The sequence below is a fragment of the Oryx dammah genome, unplaced genomic scaffold (genome assembly GCF_014754425.2).
Source record: "Oryx dammah isolate SB20612 unplaced genomic scaffold, SCBI_Odam_1.1 HiC_scaffold_3, whole genome shotgun sequence".
NCBI lineage: Eukaryota > Metazoa > Chordata > Mammalia > Artiodactyla > Bovidae > Oryx > Oryx dammah.
Window position 1 is genome coordinate 60,787,772 of NW_024070187.1, and position 19,669 is coordinate 60,807,440.

Sequence of the window (19,669 nt, forward strand, 5' to 3'; positions counted from 1 at the left end):
AGAAGACTCTTGAGGGTCCCTTGGACTGCAAGGAGATCCAACCAGTCCATTCTGAAGGAGATCAACCCTGGGATTTCTTTGGAAGGAATGATGCTAAAGCTGAAGCTCCAGTACTTTGGACACCTCATGCGAAGAATTGACTCACTGGAAAAGACTCTGATGCTGGGAGAGATTGGGGGCAGGAGGAGAAGGGGATGACCCATGATGAGATGGCCGGATGGCATCACGGACTCGATGGACGTGAGTCTGATGAACTCCGGGAGATAGTGATGGACAGGGAGGCCTGGCATGCTGCGATTCATGGGGTTGCAGAGTCGGACACGACTGAGCGACTGAACTGAACTGAAGCTTTGGCCACCTCATGCGAAGAGTTGACTCATTGGAAAAGACTCTGATGCTGGGAGGGATTGGGGGCAGGAGGAGAAGGGGACGACCGAGGATGAGATGGCTGGATGGCATCACCGACTCGATGGACATGAGTCTGAGTGAACTCTGTGAGTTGGTGATGGACAGGGAGGCCTGGCGTGCTGCGATTCATGGGGTCGCAAAGAGACGGACATGACTGAGCGACTGGAATGAACTGAACTGAACTGACGCTCAGACTGAACCCTATTTGAACCCTTCCAAATTTGCCTCAACTTAGGACCCATCTTTCCTCCAAAAGGAATATTACTGCCCCATAGGGCAAATGGGGAAAAATAGTCTCACAGGGATATTTATAAGACAGGAGAAGCTCATGAACACAAAGACATACAGTAACTTATAAAAAAATAGAACTTGTAAAAACAAACCTAACAAGAATTTAAAAGAAGTATGAGGGGAAAAAAAACCCTGGAAAGATATGGGAAGTTACTGGACATGTGAGACTGAAATAAGCAGTTATAAAGAAGAACTAATTAAAAAATGTTACATAAAAATGTAACTGCTAAAATAAAGACACCAATAGGAAACTGATATACCCTGAAAGTGTAAATTAAAAAATTTCCCAAAAGATACCAGGAAATTAAAGGACAGATTGTGAGAAAAATTAAATGAAGGAAAAAAGGTGACTACACATATATAATGGGAGAACAAAAAAGGATAAATGAAAAGAATGATGAGTAACTTCAAAGAATTAAAGAAAGATCTATATCTCCTTAGACTGAAATGACTATATTGATATAGCACCAAAATGTAAGAAAAAGTTTCCTATCACCAGACATATTATGGTTAAACTAAGATTAAGAAATATTTCTATAGCCTCTAGAGAGAAAAAGTAGATCACTTACAAAATAAGTGAACTGACTAATCCCGGATGAATGCACAAAATTACTTTAATATCTTCAGTTTTTGTCTCTATGAGGGAGGGGAAGGAAAGACATTTTAATACATACAGACAATAAGCACAAGTATGGCTATCAGGACATTAGAGATAATCAGCACAGTATCGATATAGATTGTAAAGCTTTCAAACCAGCTAAAGAAAATTTTATTTAACCTGTATGCAGAGTACATCATGTGAAATGCCAGGCTGGAAGACTCACAAGCTGGAATCAAAACAATCTCAGATATGCAGATATCACTCTAATGGCAGAAAGGAAAGGGGAAATCAAGAGCCTCTTGATGAGAGTGAAAGAGGAGTGAAAAAGCTGGCTTAAAACTGAACATTTAAAAAACTGACATCATGGCATCTGGTTGCATCACTTCATGGCAAATAGATGGAGTAAAAGTGAAAACAGTGACAGATTTTATTTTCTTGGGCTCCAAAATCACTGCAGACAGTGACTGCAGCCATGTAATTAAAAGAAACTTGTTCCTTGAAAGAAAAGCTATAATAAATCCAGACAGAGTATTAAAAAGAAGAGACATCACTTTGCTGATAAAGGTCCACATAGTCAAAGCTATGGTTTTGCCAGTAGTCATGTACGGATGTAAAACTGGACCATAAAGAAGGCTGAGTGCCAAAGAATTGATGGTTTCGAACTGTGGTGCTGGAGAAGACTCCAAAGAGTCCCAAGGAGATCAAACCAGTCAATCCTAAAGGAAATCAACCATGAATATTCACTGGGAGGATTGATGCTGAAACTGAAGCTCCAATATGTTGGCTACCTGATGCAAAGACCCAACTCACTAGAAAAGATGTTGCCACTAGGAAAGACTGAAGGCAGGAGGAAATGAGGACAACAGAGGATGAGATGGTTGGTTTGCATCACTGACTCAATGGACATGACTTTGAACAAATTCTGGGAGATAGTGGAGGACAGGGAAGCCTGGCGTGCTGAAGTCCACGGGCTCACAAAGAGTCAGAAACAACTTAGTGACTGAACAACAACAATGAAAATCTGTTTCACACAGTGGAAGTTATGGGGAGAATAAAGAAATAAAAAGCATAATAAATGGAAAACACAAAATAAGACTAAAGAATAAGGCTGAATATGGCAATAAATATACATATAAATGGGTTAAATTCACTGATTGACAACTTATTGACCAGAGATGTATCAATATATCTTATTTTGTTGTTGTTGATTCTTTTAAGATTCAGGGATGATTTTCTTTAAGCTTGACTGGTTGGATCTCCTTGCAGTCCAAGGAACTCTTAGGAGTCTTCTCCAGCATCACAGTTCAAAGGCATCAATTCTTTGGCACTCTGCCTTCTTTATGGTCCGGCTCTCACAACTGTACATGATCACTGGGAAGATCACAGCCTTGACTATACAGACCTTTGTTGGCAGAGTGATGTCTCTGCTTTTCAATACACTGTCTAGGTTTGTCATCGCTTTCCTGCCAAGAAGCAATCATCTTCTGATGCCATGGCTGTAGTCACCATCTGCAGTGATTTCAGAGCCCAAGAAGAGGAAATCAGTCACCACCTTTTTCCCTTTTATTTGCCATGGCAATTAATATATCTTTTGTTACCCAAATGTTATTGACTGGAGAGCTTTCAGTATTCACTTACATAACTAATTGATGGCCACAGGTTTAGTTTCTACAAAAATCCCCCAGTCAACAATGTGTTAAAAGACAGAGATTCTCCCATTATTAAAATAAAAAGACTCAGCAATATGGTGTCTAAAAGAGATACACTTCATAATAACAGCTAACATAAGATAACATTTATTTGCTCACTATGTTTTGAACTCTTTACTTGTTTTAATTTTTTCGATTCTCAGAAGAACACTATATGAGATAGGTTACTAGTATTGCTAGTTTACAAATGAGGGCGCTCAGGCACAGAGAGATTTACATAGCTTGAGAAAAAATAGCAAGTAAGTGGTAAAGCCAGAGTTCAACACTCAGTTCAGTTCAGTCGCTCAGTCACATCCGACTCTTTGTGACCCCATGAACCACAGCACGCTAGGCTTCCCTGTCCATCACCAACTCCCGGAGTCCACCCAAACCCATGTCCATTGAGTCGGTGATGCCACCCAACCATCTCATCATCTGTTGTCCCCTTATCCTCCTGTCCTTAATCTTTCCCAGCATCAGGGTCTTTTCAAATGAGTCAGCTCTTCATATCAGGTGGCCAAAGTACTGGAATTTCAGCTTCAACATCAGTCCTTCCAATGAATACCCAGGACTGACCTCCTTTAGGATGGACTGGTTGGATCTCCTTGCAGTCCAATGGACTCTCAAGAGTCTTCTCCAATACCACAGTTCAAAAGCATCAATTCTTTGGTGCTCGGCTTTCTTTATAGTCCAACTCTCACATCCACACATGACCACTGGAAAAATCATAGCCTTGACTAGATGGACCTTTGTTGAGTCCGTAATGTCTCTGCTTTTGAATATGCTATCTAGGTTGGTCATAACTTTCCTTCCAAGGAGTAAGCGTCTTTTCATTTCATGGCTGCAGTCACCATCTGCAGTGATTTTGGAGCCCAGAAAAATAAAGTCAGCCACTGTTTCCACTGTTTCCCCATCTATTTGCCATGAAGTGATGGGACCAGATGCCATGATCTTCGTTTTCTGAATGTTGAGCTTTAAGCCAACTTTTTCACTCTCCTCTTTCACTTACATCAAGAGGCTTTTTAGTTCCTCTTCACTTTCTGCCATAAGGGTGGTGTCATCTGCATTCTGAAGTTACTGATATTTCTCCTGGCAATCTTGATTCCAGCTTGTGCTTCTTCCAGCCCAGCGTTTCTCATGATGTACTCTGCACAGAAGTTAAATCAGCCTTCACATACTCCTTTTCCTATTTGGAACCAGTCTGTTGTTCCATGTCCAGTTCGAACTGTTGCTTCCTGACCTGCATACAGATTTCTCAAGAGGCAGGTCAGGTGGTCTGGTATTCCCATCTCTTGAAGAATTTTCCACAGTTTATTGTGATCCACACAGTCAAAGGCTTTGGCATAGTCAATAAAGCAGAAATAGATGTTTTTCTGGAACTCTCTTGTGTTTTTGATGATCCAGTGGAGGTTGGCAATTTGATCTCTGGTTCCTCTGCTTTTCCAAAAACCAGCCTGAAAATCTGGAAGTTCACGGTTCACGTATTACTTAAGCCTGGCTTAGAGAATTTTGAGCACTAAGCAGTGTAAATTTAGACAGGACAGCAACCTTAGCCACTACATTATACAGAAAGATGGAGGATTTAGAGGGAAAAAAAGACAAGGCCGTATGAAACAAAAGAAGGCCAGGTTAGCAACTTTAATATCAGTATAGAATTTAGGGCACAGAAGAGTCCATACCACTCAGAGAAAAATCTTTATATTCTTATCAGAAATGATATAAAAGTAAATTTGATAGGATTTCTAACAGAAACAATTTTAATAATAGATACCAATGCACTAAGTATATATATTAACATATTTATTCCTCACAAATCTATAAGAACAATTATTTTATCTCTATTTCTTTTTTGTTATTTTATTGGAGTTTGATTGCTTTACAATGTTGTGTTAGTTCCTGCTGCGTGACAAAGTGAATCAGTTATATGTATCCATATACCCTCTCCCTCTTTATCTCTGTTTCAAAGATACAGAAAACTGAACCAGAGAGGTGAAGCAGTGTGTTATTTAGCTAATAAGAGGTGGAGCCTAAACTTGAACCCTGGAAAGTTTGGCTCCAGAGCTTGAGTTCCAGATCATATGGCATTATAAATAGAAGGAAAAGGATGGACTGTTCGGTATTAGGACGGAACCCAAGACTGTTCAGTACTGGGTATTGGGAGAATTTGTTTCCTATGTAGAAATGAATAATATTGGATCCCTTCTCCTTCACACCACAAATATACATTAAAAATAAGCTTAAAGACCTATCCAAAAAACATAAATGTGTCAAGTTAACAGAAGGCAATGTAGGAGAATATCTTTGTAATTGGAAAGTTCTTACTATCTCAAAGCACAAATCATAAAGGGAAAAGCTAACGGAATTAGACTGTCTCAGGGTCAATTATTTATGCTCAAGGAAGAGTACCACAGACTGTAGAAAGAGGGAGCCAGATTAGAAGATATCTGCCATATCTAGACTCAACAAAGAATCAATACCCAGAACACAGAAACAATTCTTATATGAAAGCAGAAAGAAATATAGGAAACACAGAAAAAAAACCTTCTTCAACGGGAGAAGGAAATAGCAACCCTCTCCAGTATTCTTGCCTGGAGATTTCCATGGACAGAGGAGCCTGGTGGGCTATAGTCCATGGGGTCACAAAGAGTCGAACACGACTGAGCGACTAACACACACACACACACACACACACCCTTTTTCAATGTGTTATTTTTCTTCACAGCAAGTAGAATCACTGACTTTATGTCTAATATATAATAAATCATTACCATTTACAGACACACAGTAGTTATTGCCTTTTGAATATGCATATGTGTATTTATTTTATTGAGTAACAGCTATAATGTGAAGGCAGGGAGCATTTTTTTTTTCTTCTGTCATTCAATGCTCTGTTTATAGCACATATAAAGGTGTCTGGCACATAATGGGTTCTTTGAAAACATTCCTTGAATGAAGAAAAAAAGAAAGAATGAATTCACTTCAAAAGCAGAAATCCAGAGAGGTAAATAGTTAAATAAAGAGCTACTCAATCTCCCTAGCAATCACAGAAACAAAAATTGAGACAAAGTGCTACTTTTCAAACATCAAATTGGCAAAGTTATAAAATAAGGAATGCCAAGTGTTGGTGTTAAGGTAGGGAAATAGCAGCCTTCCTGCATGGACTGGGAGTATACACTAGTATGGCTGTTTTGGAGCAATGAGACAATTCTGACTGAACCGATATCACAGCCAAACATTCCCATTGCTAGGTATTAAGCTATATCCCACTGTGTGGGTTCATACATTGGGTATTCATTTCAGCACTTTCCATGTTAGCAAAGATTTTGGGGCAGCCCACGTGGTGATCACTACGGGAACAGATAAAATGGTGTATATACATTAGAACAATAGTTAGCAGTGGTGCGAAAAAATAAACTTGTTCAACATATGGTAAATGAAAAGGTCTTGGAAACATGTAGAAAAATAGAAAAGGTAAAAAATTTATGCTGGGATGTCATTATAAATAAGTGTCTATTCTTCAATTCAAATCACATATAATAATATTATATATTTTTCATAGCTACTGCTGCTGCTGCTAAGTCATTTCAGTCGTGTCTGACTCGGTGCGACCCCAGAGACGGCAGCCCACCAGGCTCCCCCGTCCCTGGGATTCTCCAGGCAAGAACACTGGAGTGGGTTGCCATTGCCTTCTCCGTTCATAGCTACACAGATACACAAATAAAGTATCACAGATAGATAGGAACATATTAAATGCAAATGCTTGTGTAAAGAGGAGTGAAAAGTGACTGGGAATGCAGGGCAAACACTTAAGTAATATATAAAGATCCAAGAGAACTTCCTTTAGTTTAAGGCTCTATGATGCTTCTAGCTTAGGGAGAAGGTGGGAAGGAATTCAGCCTGATTCCTTTGTTGCTCTTTCCTTTCAGCACCTTGCTGGCAGTTTTCCTTAAAAGAGGGAGGGCCCTGAGGGGACAGAGCAGGATGCACGTTTGGTGTCCTGGGTTCTTTCATTTCTTTCTTCATGCTTTTAGCTGTGCTGTGTCTTCGTTGCAGCGTGCGGCTCTTTTCTAGTTGCAGGGAGTATGGACTGCTCTCCAGTTGCAGAGCACGGGCTCTAGGGCGTGCAGGCTTCGGCAGTTGCCACGCATGAGCCTAGTTGCTCTGCGGCGTGTGAAACCTTCCCAGGCCAGGGGTTGAACCTGTGTCCCGTGCACTGGCAGGCAGATTCTTAACCAATGTACCACCAGGGAAGTCCCAGCCCTGGGTTCTTCATATATCTCTTGTCATTTACACTTCATTTTGAAACAGACTGACGTCAGGACATACCCAGTTTTTAAGGGGTTTGCTTCAATCCAAACACATGGAGAGACTGAATGGAGATGCCAGACTGTCACCACAGAATGTGGTACAGCTGTCACCACAGAAAGAACACCAGTCATTTTTGAGGAATCAGGGAGGAAGGGAAACAAGCCAGGTGAGGAGAGATGGGCAACGTCTCAGCTTTCAAGAAAAGAGCGAGCCTATAAATTACAGACTAGGGAGTCTGGGGTGAATTCCATCAAAATTACAGGAAAATTTCTGTCAGAATCAACTCCCTCTACTGTTCATTTATGAGCCACAGACACCCCCTACAGAGCTGGCTGACTATGGTCCCAGGGTCAAATCCAGGCAGCATCCTATTTTTGCTTAAATTCTTGAGAGAATATAGTCACACCCATTCATTTACATATTATTTAGAGTTCCTCCCAAGCTACAGTGTCAGAGTTAAGTTGTTGTGACAGAGACTGCATGGCCAGCAAAGCCTAAAATACTATCTGGCTCTTTACAGAAAAAGTTTGCCCACTTTTGCTCCATAAAATATTGCCTTCTGGAAAATGCTACCTGGAACCATCTCATCTTTCATGCTTCAATAAAAAGTCCATTGTACGTTCACGTCTTTCTTCTCTCACTGCTCAATGCTTGGCAACATGCCTTTGTTTTCCAGTAGGATGCTGTTTCTCTTTTATGTTCACTCCATGCCCCACAGCTTCTAGACTGCCACGACCTACTTACTATTCTACCTGATCTTGGCTCCTGGAACCCAGTCTGGCTCGAAACACCAAACCTTTAACCTGCCCTAAGTGGGGATCACTCACATAGGCTTATTCAGTTCAGTTTAGTTCCTCAGCTCAGTCATGTCCGACTCTTTGCAACCCCATGAATTGCAGCACGCCAGGCCTCCCTGTCCACCACCAACTCTCGGAGTTCACTTATTACCAAAAAGGTAATCACTAGAATCCATCAAAGGTTCAAGGAGAACCAGTTAAATCAAACTAACTGCCCCACTTGGTGCGATCACTAGTTTGACAGAACAGAGAAATGCCGTAGGTTCCATATATCATGTCCTTCGTAAACTGGAAAATGAAATCCTTTCATTCTCCCATGGTAGAACTGAAGGAGAACTGCAAGTCATCTCTTTGGTGGATCTGTATTTGACCGAAGAACACGTTAGAGTACTGATTTACTGACTGATGCAAAGCTTTAGGGAGGCCTTTAGTGGAAGGCCTCAGAGCTCTGTACTTAAAACTGCTCAACAGAAAAAAGAATTTGAATATAGTTATGGAAGACATACATTTATTCCAAGTAAACAAGATATAAAACAGAGAGACTGAAATGAGCAAGATATAACTTAAGAGGGATGGTGACAGAAATCAAGATAGCAGTTATCCTTGGAAGGCTAATAAAATAAAGGTAGCATGAAAGGTCATCCGGGGTGTGGGTTATGTTTGGGTTATTGACATGGGAGTATGTTCACTTTGTAAAAATTCATTGAACTTTACACTTATGCTTGATGTACCTTCCAGGACAGTGTAACTCTGTTTTATCAGAATTATACAACCTGTGGTTCTAATCACTGTGTGTTTATGTATGTATATTGGTGTTGGTGGTTTGAGTAAATTGAGTCACATCTAAAACTATGAATAATGCTGTATTACAGTGGGATGCTATAGCACTTAGATTTCTCATAAATTTTTAGAAATTTTACCATTTCATATGGACTTCTCTGATGACATACATTATAAGGCTACCAGGTTGTAATATGGCCATGTAGTTCCTTTAACATTACTCAGTAGAGGTAGAAAAGCAAATGAGATGATAATATTATGATAATATTATTATATTAAAGCAAAATATATGCAGTTATGAAGTTATAAAATTTATTCAGTGTGTCCTCTTTTAGCCATGTATGAAAGAAATTTTCTCTCAACATTTCCAACATTTATTCATATTTCCTTGGAAGCAAATATAGGGTTGACATTCATTAAGAATTTGTAAGTCTTCTCAAAGCCAGACATCTGCTTGGCATTCAACGTGTTCACAAACTTCTTTCTTTAAAGGAATGTCTGTTGAGCATTTAGTAGCTTCATTTGTGCTTTATGGCTACCCTTTAAGTAGAACATTTATTTAGAGAAATCCTTAAAGTTTAAGACAATCCCCAAAGATTCGAGAAGCAGATCTGTCTTGACCCTTTACTTAACATACTCAAGCAATGACAAAAAGTATTCAAGGTGTCCCTTTAGACCTCTTCTTGGAGGGCCCTTTGATCAGACTAAGGTGAAAGGTTTTGCCTGGAATGCCACTCCCGAGTGACGACACTCACTGAAGTCAAGTGTTTTTTTATGCACGATGGGGAAAATGGCCTAAAAGGGGGTTAAACTTTGATTAGACATGTTGCAAGTAGGGAAAAATGCTTACTTCAATTTAACTTCTGCTTCTCAGAAGACATGAGTACATAAATTATGTAGGAGAACGGTGATTACTAGACAGTCTAAAAGCTTGGAGGCTCTAGGCCAATTTTCAACCAACTGTCACAGAACATAAGTTTCAAAATATGTTTAAACTAAACTGACAACTACAGAAAAAATGTAAGATTCTTTGAAAGGCTGACTTATGTGAACTGACGAGGATCTCAGAAACCACATGCCATTTAACACACAGCAATAACTCCACTGCAACATTCCCACTCTCTTCTGGAGGGGATATTAAAAGAGGTTGACCAGATGCTTCCCTGAATTAAGCAGTTCAAGCAGGAGACAGATTCTTCCTAGCGTAGAAGTGGCCAACAGAGGTAGGGTTCATCCAAAATCTGACGGGGCGAGAAGTCACCTGGCTCAGTGGCTTTCACCTTGGAAGGAGCTGATCCAGGAAGGGAGCACGTGTGCATGGCTTCACACCTTTCTATGCCAGAGAAGCTCCAATCTTAACTGCTGCAGACATCTAGGCTCCCTGGAAGACTTCACTGCTATATGGCAAGCTCTCCATTTTACAAGTTACAAAACCAGAGGGAGGTTCCATCAGGTATCCAAAGTGCCAGAGAGGTAAAGTTGGAATAAGTATTTCATGAATCCCCAACTATACAAGCTGTAAGACCGTAGGGCATAAAATATTGGTCACTGAGATGAGAAATTATTACCTGGTACAGTTAGTTTGCAGAATACCTCTTGCCTTTAGCTGTGTACACACATCTCCATGAGTCTTGGAGCAGGCTTTTCCCCTCTACCTATCCAAGGAGTTCCAGGGAGCCTGTGAAATCTCTAACATGGCAAATTCAATTTTACATGTTTGTGTAAAATTGGTACAGACTTTTCATTTGTTCTTCAAAAGTATCTATGATCACACTGAATGGAAAAAAAATCAATGTAGGGAACAGAAGGGAAGGACCACAAGAGGAGTAGTTTATAACCAGGAAAACTTACCTTAGCATAAGATGCACATTTCCTATTGAACTACTCAGGTTATATGGTAAATCTGCACAGAGGTAAAAGCAAAAACTGCACGTGGCATCTAGGAAAATACAGTACTTGGTAGACTGATAAAAACAGATTTTATTGTACTTCTTGGGTTTTCCATAATTGAAAAAATTATCTGATGTATAACATGCAACTTCATTCTGTAAACCAAAACCAGTACTCCAAAGCCCTGAATAATTTGGGGGCCAGGGGATTATTCCTGTCTCCGAGTATTCCCTTTAGAAAATGATGGTGAGTAAGAGATGTAATGACAGCTGACAGAGAACAACTGTTTCTTTCAATTCAGCTGTAGACTCTTCAGGGAAAATGCTCATCTTTATAACTGTGTCAATTAGGCAAACACTAAAAACTGCCTCTTGCCCTTCATGCTGATAATGTCAGGGAAGAAAGAGGCTGATGTAATCCTGAAGATGGAACTAATGGCCAGAGCCTCATTATCCATTAAGGGAGGCTTTCCCCTTATTCCACTCTAGCAAAGAGAAGATGGCAGAGGAAGAGCAGATTCTGAATTATCTTCACCTGTGGACTAAAAAGAAATAAACTGTAAAGTAGTTTAAGGGGAAAACCCAGAAAGCCATCATGAACGTAAACGAATTTGGGAAACAGTGGCCCACTGTATTTTGAAATGATATTCAGTATTTATGTGGAGGGTTTCTTATAATGGAGTGAAATAGAGAATTTCCTGAGGCAAGGAGATTACAATCATCTGAGAAACCAGAAGCCAGAATGCATGCATTCAATTTCAAAGAAGGATCTATAGAACTGCCCACCTACTACTCCTCCCAGTGAGGAATCCTCACGGAAAGGATGCTTTAAGGTCAGTAAGCGATATAACAAGAAGATGGTCTGTACCCACAGTTTAAATGCCAAGAGGCACCAGGCCAAGGAGGTGCGCCGACATAGATTGGGCAGTGGCACTGATGTATTGATAATTACGGGCTTAGAAGAATTCTCAAAGCCAGAAGGGAAGCTGAACCACAGTCCTTATGGGAAAAGACAGAATATGATGGTAATGAGAAGAAAAAAGCAGAGGAAAGCGATTTTACTTTTAAAAAGTCCCCTAAAACTCTACATAAAACTCTTAGTGTCTGCCTAGGGACCTTCACAGTCCTCCAGCATGCATAAACCAGGACGGAGAGAGGAAGGGGCCACACACATCTTTATAAGTTCAGTGTCAGAGCTGAGCTGCCCGTTCAGTGCAGAGTGCGAGTCCCTCCCAGGGGGCCTGGGACCTGGAGGAGCCCTGAGGGTCCCTGCGACTTGTGAGCTTTCAGAATAAGGATCTCAGGAGGGAATTTCACAAGCACAGAACATATTTTTTTTTTCCTCCCTTGATTCTGCTTTCTAGTTTTTCTCTCCCTCTGCTATTGTTTAATTTTGTGGTTCGACTTTTTGAAGAATGGTGGGAGGTGCCGAGTTAAGCAATACTCTAGGAATGAGGCTCAGCTGCCATGAAACTGGCCTCCCACATCTTTCAAACCGATTGTGAGTCTGTTTAAAACAAAAGGCAGACACAAACACGAAGGAGAGCAGGCAGGATGTCTTATGCATCCTTGTGTGTGTAGCATCCCCGCCCAGCACACAGTAGGCACACAATGAATGCCGGCTCAAGGGAACTGGTCCTTTTATCTAAATAGCTCTGTGTTCTGTTTCTGAACAGAAGCCAACAGCCACATCACTTAATATGTTTTTGAGCAAATCTTTTGTTGATCCTTGTGATCCTATTAATGAAAGTGATTAAACAACCAAGTTTGGAACAAAATTATCCTGATGGGAGAGTGTCAGAGTTGAACATTACTGAGACTTGGTCAAGAGATCGGCAAGGAACCAAGAAAAGTCACTGGAAAAGCAGATTTAAGAAATCATGAGTATCCTCATGCTTTAAAATGAGACAGGCAAGATAAAATAATTTCTATATTTTTTCTTCATGGTTAAGCTGAATCTGATTATTACTAATATTAAATACCTAAATCAATATTGCCTAAAGCTTTAGAGTAATAAATAATATTTATTAATACATGCCATAGACAAGAAAAATTACATGACTGATATAATTAGATTTCTAGGAATAATAAAGGCTTCCCAGGTGGCTAAATGGTAAAGAATCCGCCTGTTAATGCTGGAGACTAGGGAGACTCGGGTTTGATCCCTTGGCTGGGAAGATCCTCTCTGGAGGAGGAAATGGCAACTTGCTCTAGTATTCTTGCCTGGAAAATTCCATGGACAGAGGAGCCTGGGGGGCCATGGGGTCGCAGAGTTGGACATGACTTAGCAAAACTCCAATACTTCGGCCACCTCATGAGAAGAGTTGACTCATTGGAAAAGACCCTGATGCTGGGAGGGATTGGGGGCAGAAGGAGAAGGGGACGACAGAAGATGAGATGGCTGGATGGCATCACTGACTCGATGGACATGAACTCCGGGAGCTGGTGATGGACAAGGAGGCCTGGCATGCTGTGATTCATGGGGTCGCAAAGAGTCGGACATGACTGAGCGACTGAACTGAACTGAGCAACTGAGCACAACAACAGGAATAATAAGCAACTCTTAATGCTCTGAGTATAATTTTATGGGCTGAAATGATACTTATCAGGGAAACTTATTAAGTATGAGTTAAACTATATTTCACAAAAAAAACCCCGCTGAAATTTAGGAAATATCTATAAGGCATGGCGATCTATAAGTTTGGTGACAATAACATATATAGGATATTTAAATAAAGAAACAAGTAAAGCCTGGACCAAAAAGAAAAGTTTCAAAGCAGAAGACTCTTTTATTAATAAATATATTTTAAAAGAAAACTAAAGGCCAATAGTACAGTTTTCAAGATAATGTTAAGAGCACAGATTCTGAGAAATTCTTTAGAAGTCTTGTGAACATTTCCTCTTCCATTAAAAGAAAGCAACTTGAGAAACTGCTACCCTAGACCTAGTCTGACCAGCTGGTTAGACTCAGCAAGTGGGTCCCAAAGAGGAAAATCTTTGCATTTCACGGTAACCAGAAGGGAAGAGACTGCACATGGGCATAGATTTACTTTACATTTTACGAAGACATGAGAGAGGTTCTTTGCCAAAAGTTCAGGAAGCACTGGAGCTAAACAGTTCACAGAAGCACAATTCTATGGAGTAGGCCTTGATAACTCAAAACAGACTTTAACTTAGGATATATGCAATATTACAAATTAGAGGGCAGAAGATTGTACGGTCAATAAATAGCCTTCAGAAAAATGCTTGGCTATTTGGAAAATGACTTGATGCCTCCCACCATGATTTCCCCACAAATAAGTCCAACTCACAGAATCAAAGATATAAGTGTAGAAAATAGAACCTTTAGAGAGACAACCCCAGACAGAAATGCAGATAGTCTTAAACACAGAATGGGAAGAAACCTGCTGATTCAAATTGTGAACAATTATCATTAATGACGGGCTTCTAATCAGGACTCACTTTCAAAATAGCACCTTAGCTAAATCTATTCTCTCACAGCTCCAAGTCAGTGAATGAGCCTCACCATTTCTGCTCAATGAGGGATTCCTGCCAGACAATCCTTCAAATAGACCTGTCCATGGCTTGGTCACAATGTTCTCAAAGCTATCCCAGTTTGTGAACCCTGAGTCCTGAATGAATGAATTAACAAATAACTGACATTTACAAGTTCAAGATAAAATAACTTCAAGGAATGTTAAAAATCAAGAGCTCAGGATCTAGTTGCTCTTTACTGAAATCTGACAAATCCCAGAGAACTTACCTGCAGCAAATAACAGCTTTGCACGACAAAGCTAAGTCCAGGAAATACTGCCTTACTCCAAAAGTTAAGGCATATTTGAGGGTTTTCCCATCAATTATAAGAGCAAAGTCATTCTCCTTCCGAAGAGCATCACCCAGGGTAGTGCAGTGGCGACTGAGAGTTTCCCGTGTTCCCTGTAAAATTAAACAAGAAACGCCCTCAACACTCACTCCCATTTGTTCTTTCAAGAAGTCTTAAGGTTGTTCAGCAACTACACTTAGTTATTTTTAGTGCTTTTTATGTTTCAAATTGCTTTTACATATCTCCATTCATTAGATTCTCACAAAAGCCCCATCAGAGAATATTGGACAAACATTATCAGAAAAAGTAAGTGACGTCTTTAAAGTCATACCCTGTTCCTCCCAGGGTTGGGATCAGATTACACGTCATCCATTCCCCTGCCATCTTTGTTCATTATTCCAACCACATAATCAAAATCTTGTGAAAATATTTTCAGTACAGTATCTTCTTAAAGCACAACAACACTGAACTAGTCAAAAGTGCTTAGCTATGAATCAAGGACTGATGCTGTAGCTGAAGCTCCAATACTTTGGCCACCTGATGCCCACTTATTAGAAAAGACTCTGATGCTGGGAAAGATTGAAGGCAGGAGAAGTGGACGACAGCGGATGACATGGCATCACCGACTCAACGGACATGAGTTTGAGCAAGCTCCGGGAGCTGGTGATGGACAGGGAAGCTTGGTGTGCTGCAAAAGAGTCAGACATGACTGAGCAACTGAACAATAAATGAATCAAGAGGAAAAGTTGGAGAATATAATTTAAACAATTAATGGGTTTTCTTGCATAAGTATTCAATGCGATTGAAATTAACTCCCAGTAACTCAGAAGAGGAAGGGCAGTATCTATAATCTCTTGCCACTTCATGAATTGGCACCTGTAATTTCAATCATGATTTCATGATGCTGTATTTCAGTTGGGGAGGGTGACATGTGGCCCTAGTAATCTTGGCAGATCCAATAAAAGAACCCATCCCATCAGTGAAGAGTTCACTTTCAGGCAAAATAAAAACCTTTAGTGTCAAGGAAGGCTTTGTTTACCTCAGCCGTACAGAGGGGTTGTATCTCTCTCCCTCTGTTAAGAATTACTGCTTTCCCAGCTCTTCAAAGGCAAAAAGTTTTAAGATACTTCGTATTTCTTTCCAAATCCTGTCCTCTTCCTATAACCTAATAGGGACAGCTTATTTCAATAGAGCCCTAAACATGATTATTATTATTTTAAAAAAATTATTTATTTATTGCCCTGTCGCATGTGGATCTTAATTCCCTGGTTAGGGTTTAAACCCATGTCCCCTGCATTGGAAGCGTGGAGTCTTAACCACTGGATCACCAGGGAAGTCCCAAGCCTTGACAATACAAAGAAACAGGACACACACACTGCGCAAGGAGGTGTAACAAACAATTGCCTTCCTATTAGAGTTTTTTTTCTGAGTGCTACAGTAACTGAGTCTGTAGTTATTTATATAACAAATTTAACAAATCCATATTTATAGAATAAAATATACCTATAGTAAAAATAATACTTATAGAATAATTTTTGTTATACTCATGGGAGATATAATTATCGTTCCAATTTAAGACTGTGGTACAGTTATCTGAGTTATCTTCACAAAGAGGGAAGCAAAGGCAGAGGTAATTAAAATTTTATATTGAGGATTTCTGAAGGTGGTTTTGCATTCATATTTCAAATGTGGTTCACACTCTGTTCTGGAATTTCAGAATCTGTTTATCAAAATAATAGAACTATGCTGTACTGTAAAGTAAGACTGCCCAATCCTCCCAACACTGGGACTTTGTTTAACACTTCCCCTGTTCCTTGTTATACACAGTGACATGAAGGACCACCATATAGCAGCATTCTTTGCAAAATTCTCTGTTCACACTTTACATCAGAGGTGAAAGAGTTGTTTTAATTTACAGACCTCACCCTCCTATTTCCTGCTGGAAATTTTTGGCCCAAGAGAATTTAAGAAAATGAGACCAAAAAAAAAAAAAAAAAGTCAGTAAAATTCTGCAAGCAAAATTTACCAATGACTATCCATAGTTGATTACTCTGGATTGTCTTAAAATCAAACTCCCATAGAAATGAACAACCAAGCAAATTAATGCACTGATAAAAAATGAAAATAAAAGAACATTTAGCATGTACCACACACCAGTCATGACTCCAAGGGCACACAGATACAACACTTCAGTTAACGCTTATTACACACCTATGCAGGAGGTCTAACTATTGCCCCATTCTGCAGATGATAAGCATGAGACTTTAAAGTTCCTTGCCCCCAAACACATGGCTACTAAATGATGAAACCCAACTGAGAGTTAAATTTCTGTGCTAGCTTGTCTTTCTCTACATTATCCAGCAAAAACAAAACCAACAGTACCAGGCATAGCAAATTATAAATGGAATCCCCAGACCATTCCCTCTGTTGTCTCCCCCGAGCCCTCATCATCTGTCTCTCATCTTGCCTTTACCGCCAACAGAGACTTCTCGTCACAAAACAAGCTTGAAACACGAATCATGCCTCTTTCTGCTCTCAGATTGTTCAATAGCTTGCTACTAACATGATAAAGTCCAAAACCTAAGCCCAACTAACTTTCGTTGGCTTCTCTCTTTACAGTCTTGACTCCTTTACCCCCGCTCTGGACCGCTCTCTTCTCCTGAGGATATCCCACTCTCTCTTAAACCAAGCTTACCTTCTCAAACCCTCCCCGATGCACTCCGTGCTACCAAGTCTAAGTCCCTCTATGCTACCGAGACCTTTAGATCCTCGAGGGAACAGACAATGTCTAATCTCGTTCCCAGACACAAACACAGCTCCTGCAACTACAGATGCTCAGGAAAAGTCATGTTTATGCAATGAGAGCACTGATTTCACCCTGCTCGCAGCAGTCCATTTCCCCTCTATTATCACTTCTGATTTGAGAGAAAGAGAGAGACTGACAGAGAGAGAGGTCAGACTTCTCTTTCATGCTTTTTAATTTTCTAGAGAATAATCCCTATTACTTCAACTGTCTTTCAAACCAAAGCACTGCCCACTAAAATGCAGGTGTGTGTATTTGTGAATCTATTTGTCTGCCTGCCTATCTACCGACTGATCCATCCATCCATCCGCCACTCTGTGTGTGTCTTTTTAAGCTTTTGCCCATGTCCCTCTTGATCTGAAAAGACAAATGAAACCTGGGATGCACCTTACTACTAACATGATAAAGTCCAAAACCTAAGCCCAACTAACTTTCGTTGGCTTCTCTCTTTACAGTCTTGACTCCTTTACCCCCACTCTGGACCGCTCTTTTCTCCTGAGGATATCCCACTCGCTCTTAAACCAAGCTTACCTTCTCAAACCCTCCCAGATGTACTCCATGCTACCAAGTGTATGCTAAGGAGGGCTTCCAATTTCCTTACTACAGACCAGCTGCAAAGTGAGACTGCAAGGCAAGTGAACTCCTGAGTTGTGCAAGCTCCCTCATGAACCGGCCTGAGGGCCACAGTCCTGGGCGCCCAACCTTCCCTCCTTCCAGGGTGTTCTCTAACACCATAAGATGTGTTGAGAACTTATTCGTGGCGTCAGGACCCCTGGGTTTGCTGGGTGATTATCACAGATCTTCGGCAAAATCGAAAGGTGTCAGGAGATGCGCTAGAGGTCACAGTTCAGAAGGTGCGTCGACATCTTCACACAGTGAATTCTTCAGTCAGCCCACCTCGGGTGCAAGGTAACAACCACAGAAAAGCTGCAAACATTTTCTTATTTTAGTTTACAGTTTCCTTTTGTAAGCAGATCTGTCGTCGGCTGTCTGCTGCCAGTTACACGTTGCATTTGACCCTTATTTATACTGCCAGGAGTATTTTAAAATTCCTTTATTTATGAAAGTTTATTGCTTCTCCCTTAAGCCTAGGAGCCATACTTTATGGCCATATTGCATTGGAGCTTATCTCCTGTAGCTAGAAATAAATTTATTGCTACATTAGCTGTTGCTTTGTTTTCTTTTTGGCTACTGAAGGGGGAAATGTTTAAACATTTAAACTTAGTGACATGTGAAAGTGAAAATATATAAATGAAAAGCTAACTCAGAAAAAGGATAAAAGACCACAGAGTACAACAAAATAAGAGCTCTGTCTCCCTTATGCTACAAAGTCCTATTTGTGGGCGGAAAGAAAAGGCGCATCTGTTGCTATAATCAGGGAGAGTCAGAAGCACAGGCAGTTTGGGGAGACAGGCAGGGGTCCAGGCGTCTCACCAGATGGGGATCCAGTACGGGAGGGAGCTGCAGGGAAGGTGAGATCTGCCTGCACCTCCTGCAGACTGCATCCCACGTGGACACGCATTTGAGCACTCAGCTATCTGCTCCCTGCTAACGGCCTGCCCCCAGCCAACTGCTCATCAAGGCCCTTAGGCGCTCCCTCCATGCCTTCCTGCTTTGGCAACTCACAATCCAGTCCACCACCCACACGTCTCTGCTCTTAGTTCCGACCCCACAGAAAGAAAGAAAAAATCACCTCCCCCAGAGGACAGGCCCTAACCAGCTCTCCTCTTTTCTACGGGTGCTCATTGCTGCCGATCGATCGCTCCTGTCTCCCAGGTCTAGCCAATTCCACTCTTTCCTGAGGCTACCCCAGACTCCAAATTTGCCCCTTGATACTACAGCTAAAAACATTTACAGTTAAGAAAGAATTCTCTTAACTTTCCTCTCTTAACTTCAAAAACTTCCCTTTCCCTAATCCTTGCTGACTCCTGAGCCAGGTAGTCAGGTGGTGGGGGAGACTGACTTTGCTCTTCTCTGTTCCTCCCTTCTATCTTTATTTCCGCCCCCTGTCATGCTCTAAGACTACATGCTGAAAACAATGAACAAATAAACAAACGGAGACAAGTCCTTCTATCTCTGTTCTTTGAATCCTCCAGGTGAGATGAATACCTCCAACTTTCAGACTTTCTAAATACTTGTTTCTATTTACATAATGCAGCATGATATATAATTGCTTATCTGTCTATATCTCTAGGGCTCTTTGGGACTGAGGCCCTTGATAAAGAGATGAAATACAATTAATATGAGCTTGGTGAAAAAGGAATAACCAAATTATTAACAA

The 19,669-nt window shown here is 40.7% G+C and overlaps 1 protein-coding gene across 4 annotated transcripts in view; it reads right to left on the bottom strand.

The window, feature by feature from the left end:
- Positions 1-19,669, bottom strand: part of ATP8A1 (ATPase phospholipid transporting 8A1) — a 232,488-nt gene that overhangs the window by 62,719 nt on the left and 150,100 nt on the right. For all 4 annotated transcript variants that reach the window (XM_040238091.1, XM_040238093.1, XM_040238092.1 and 1 more), the window contains one exon: positions 14,526-14,698. In XM_040238091.1, coding sequence (XP_040094025.1) covers positions 14,526-14,698 — 173 coding nt within the window. The remainder of the gene's footprint in view (positions 1-14,525; positions 14,699-19,669) is intronic.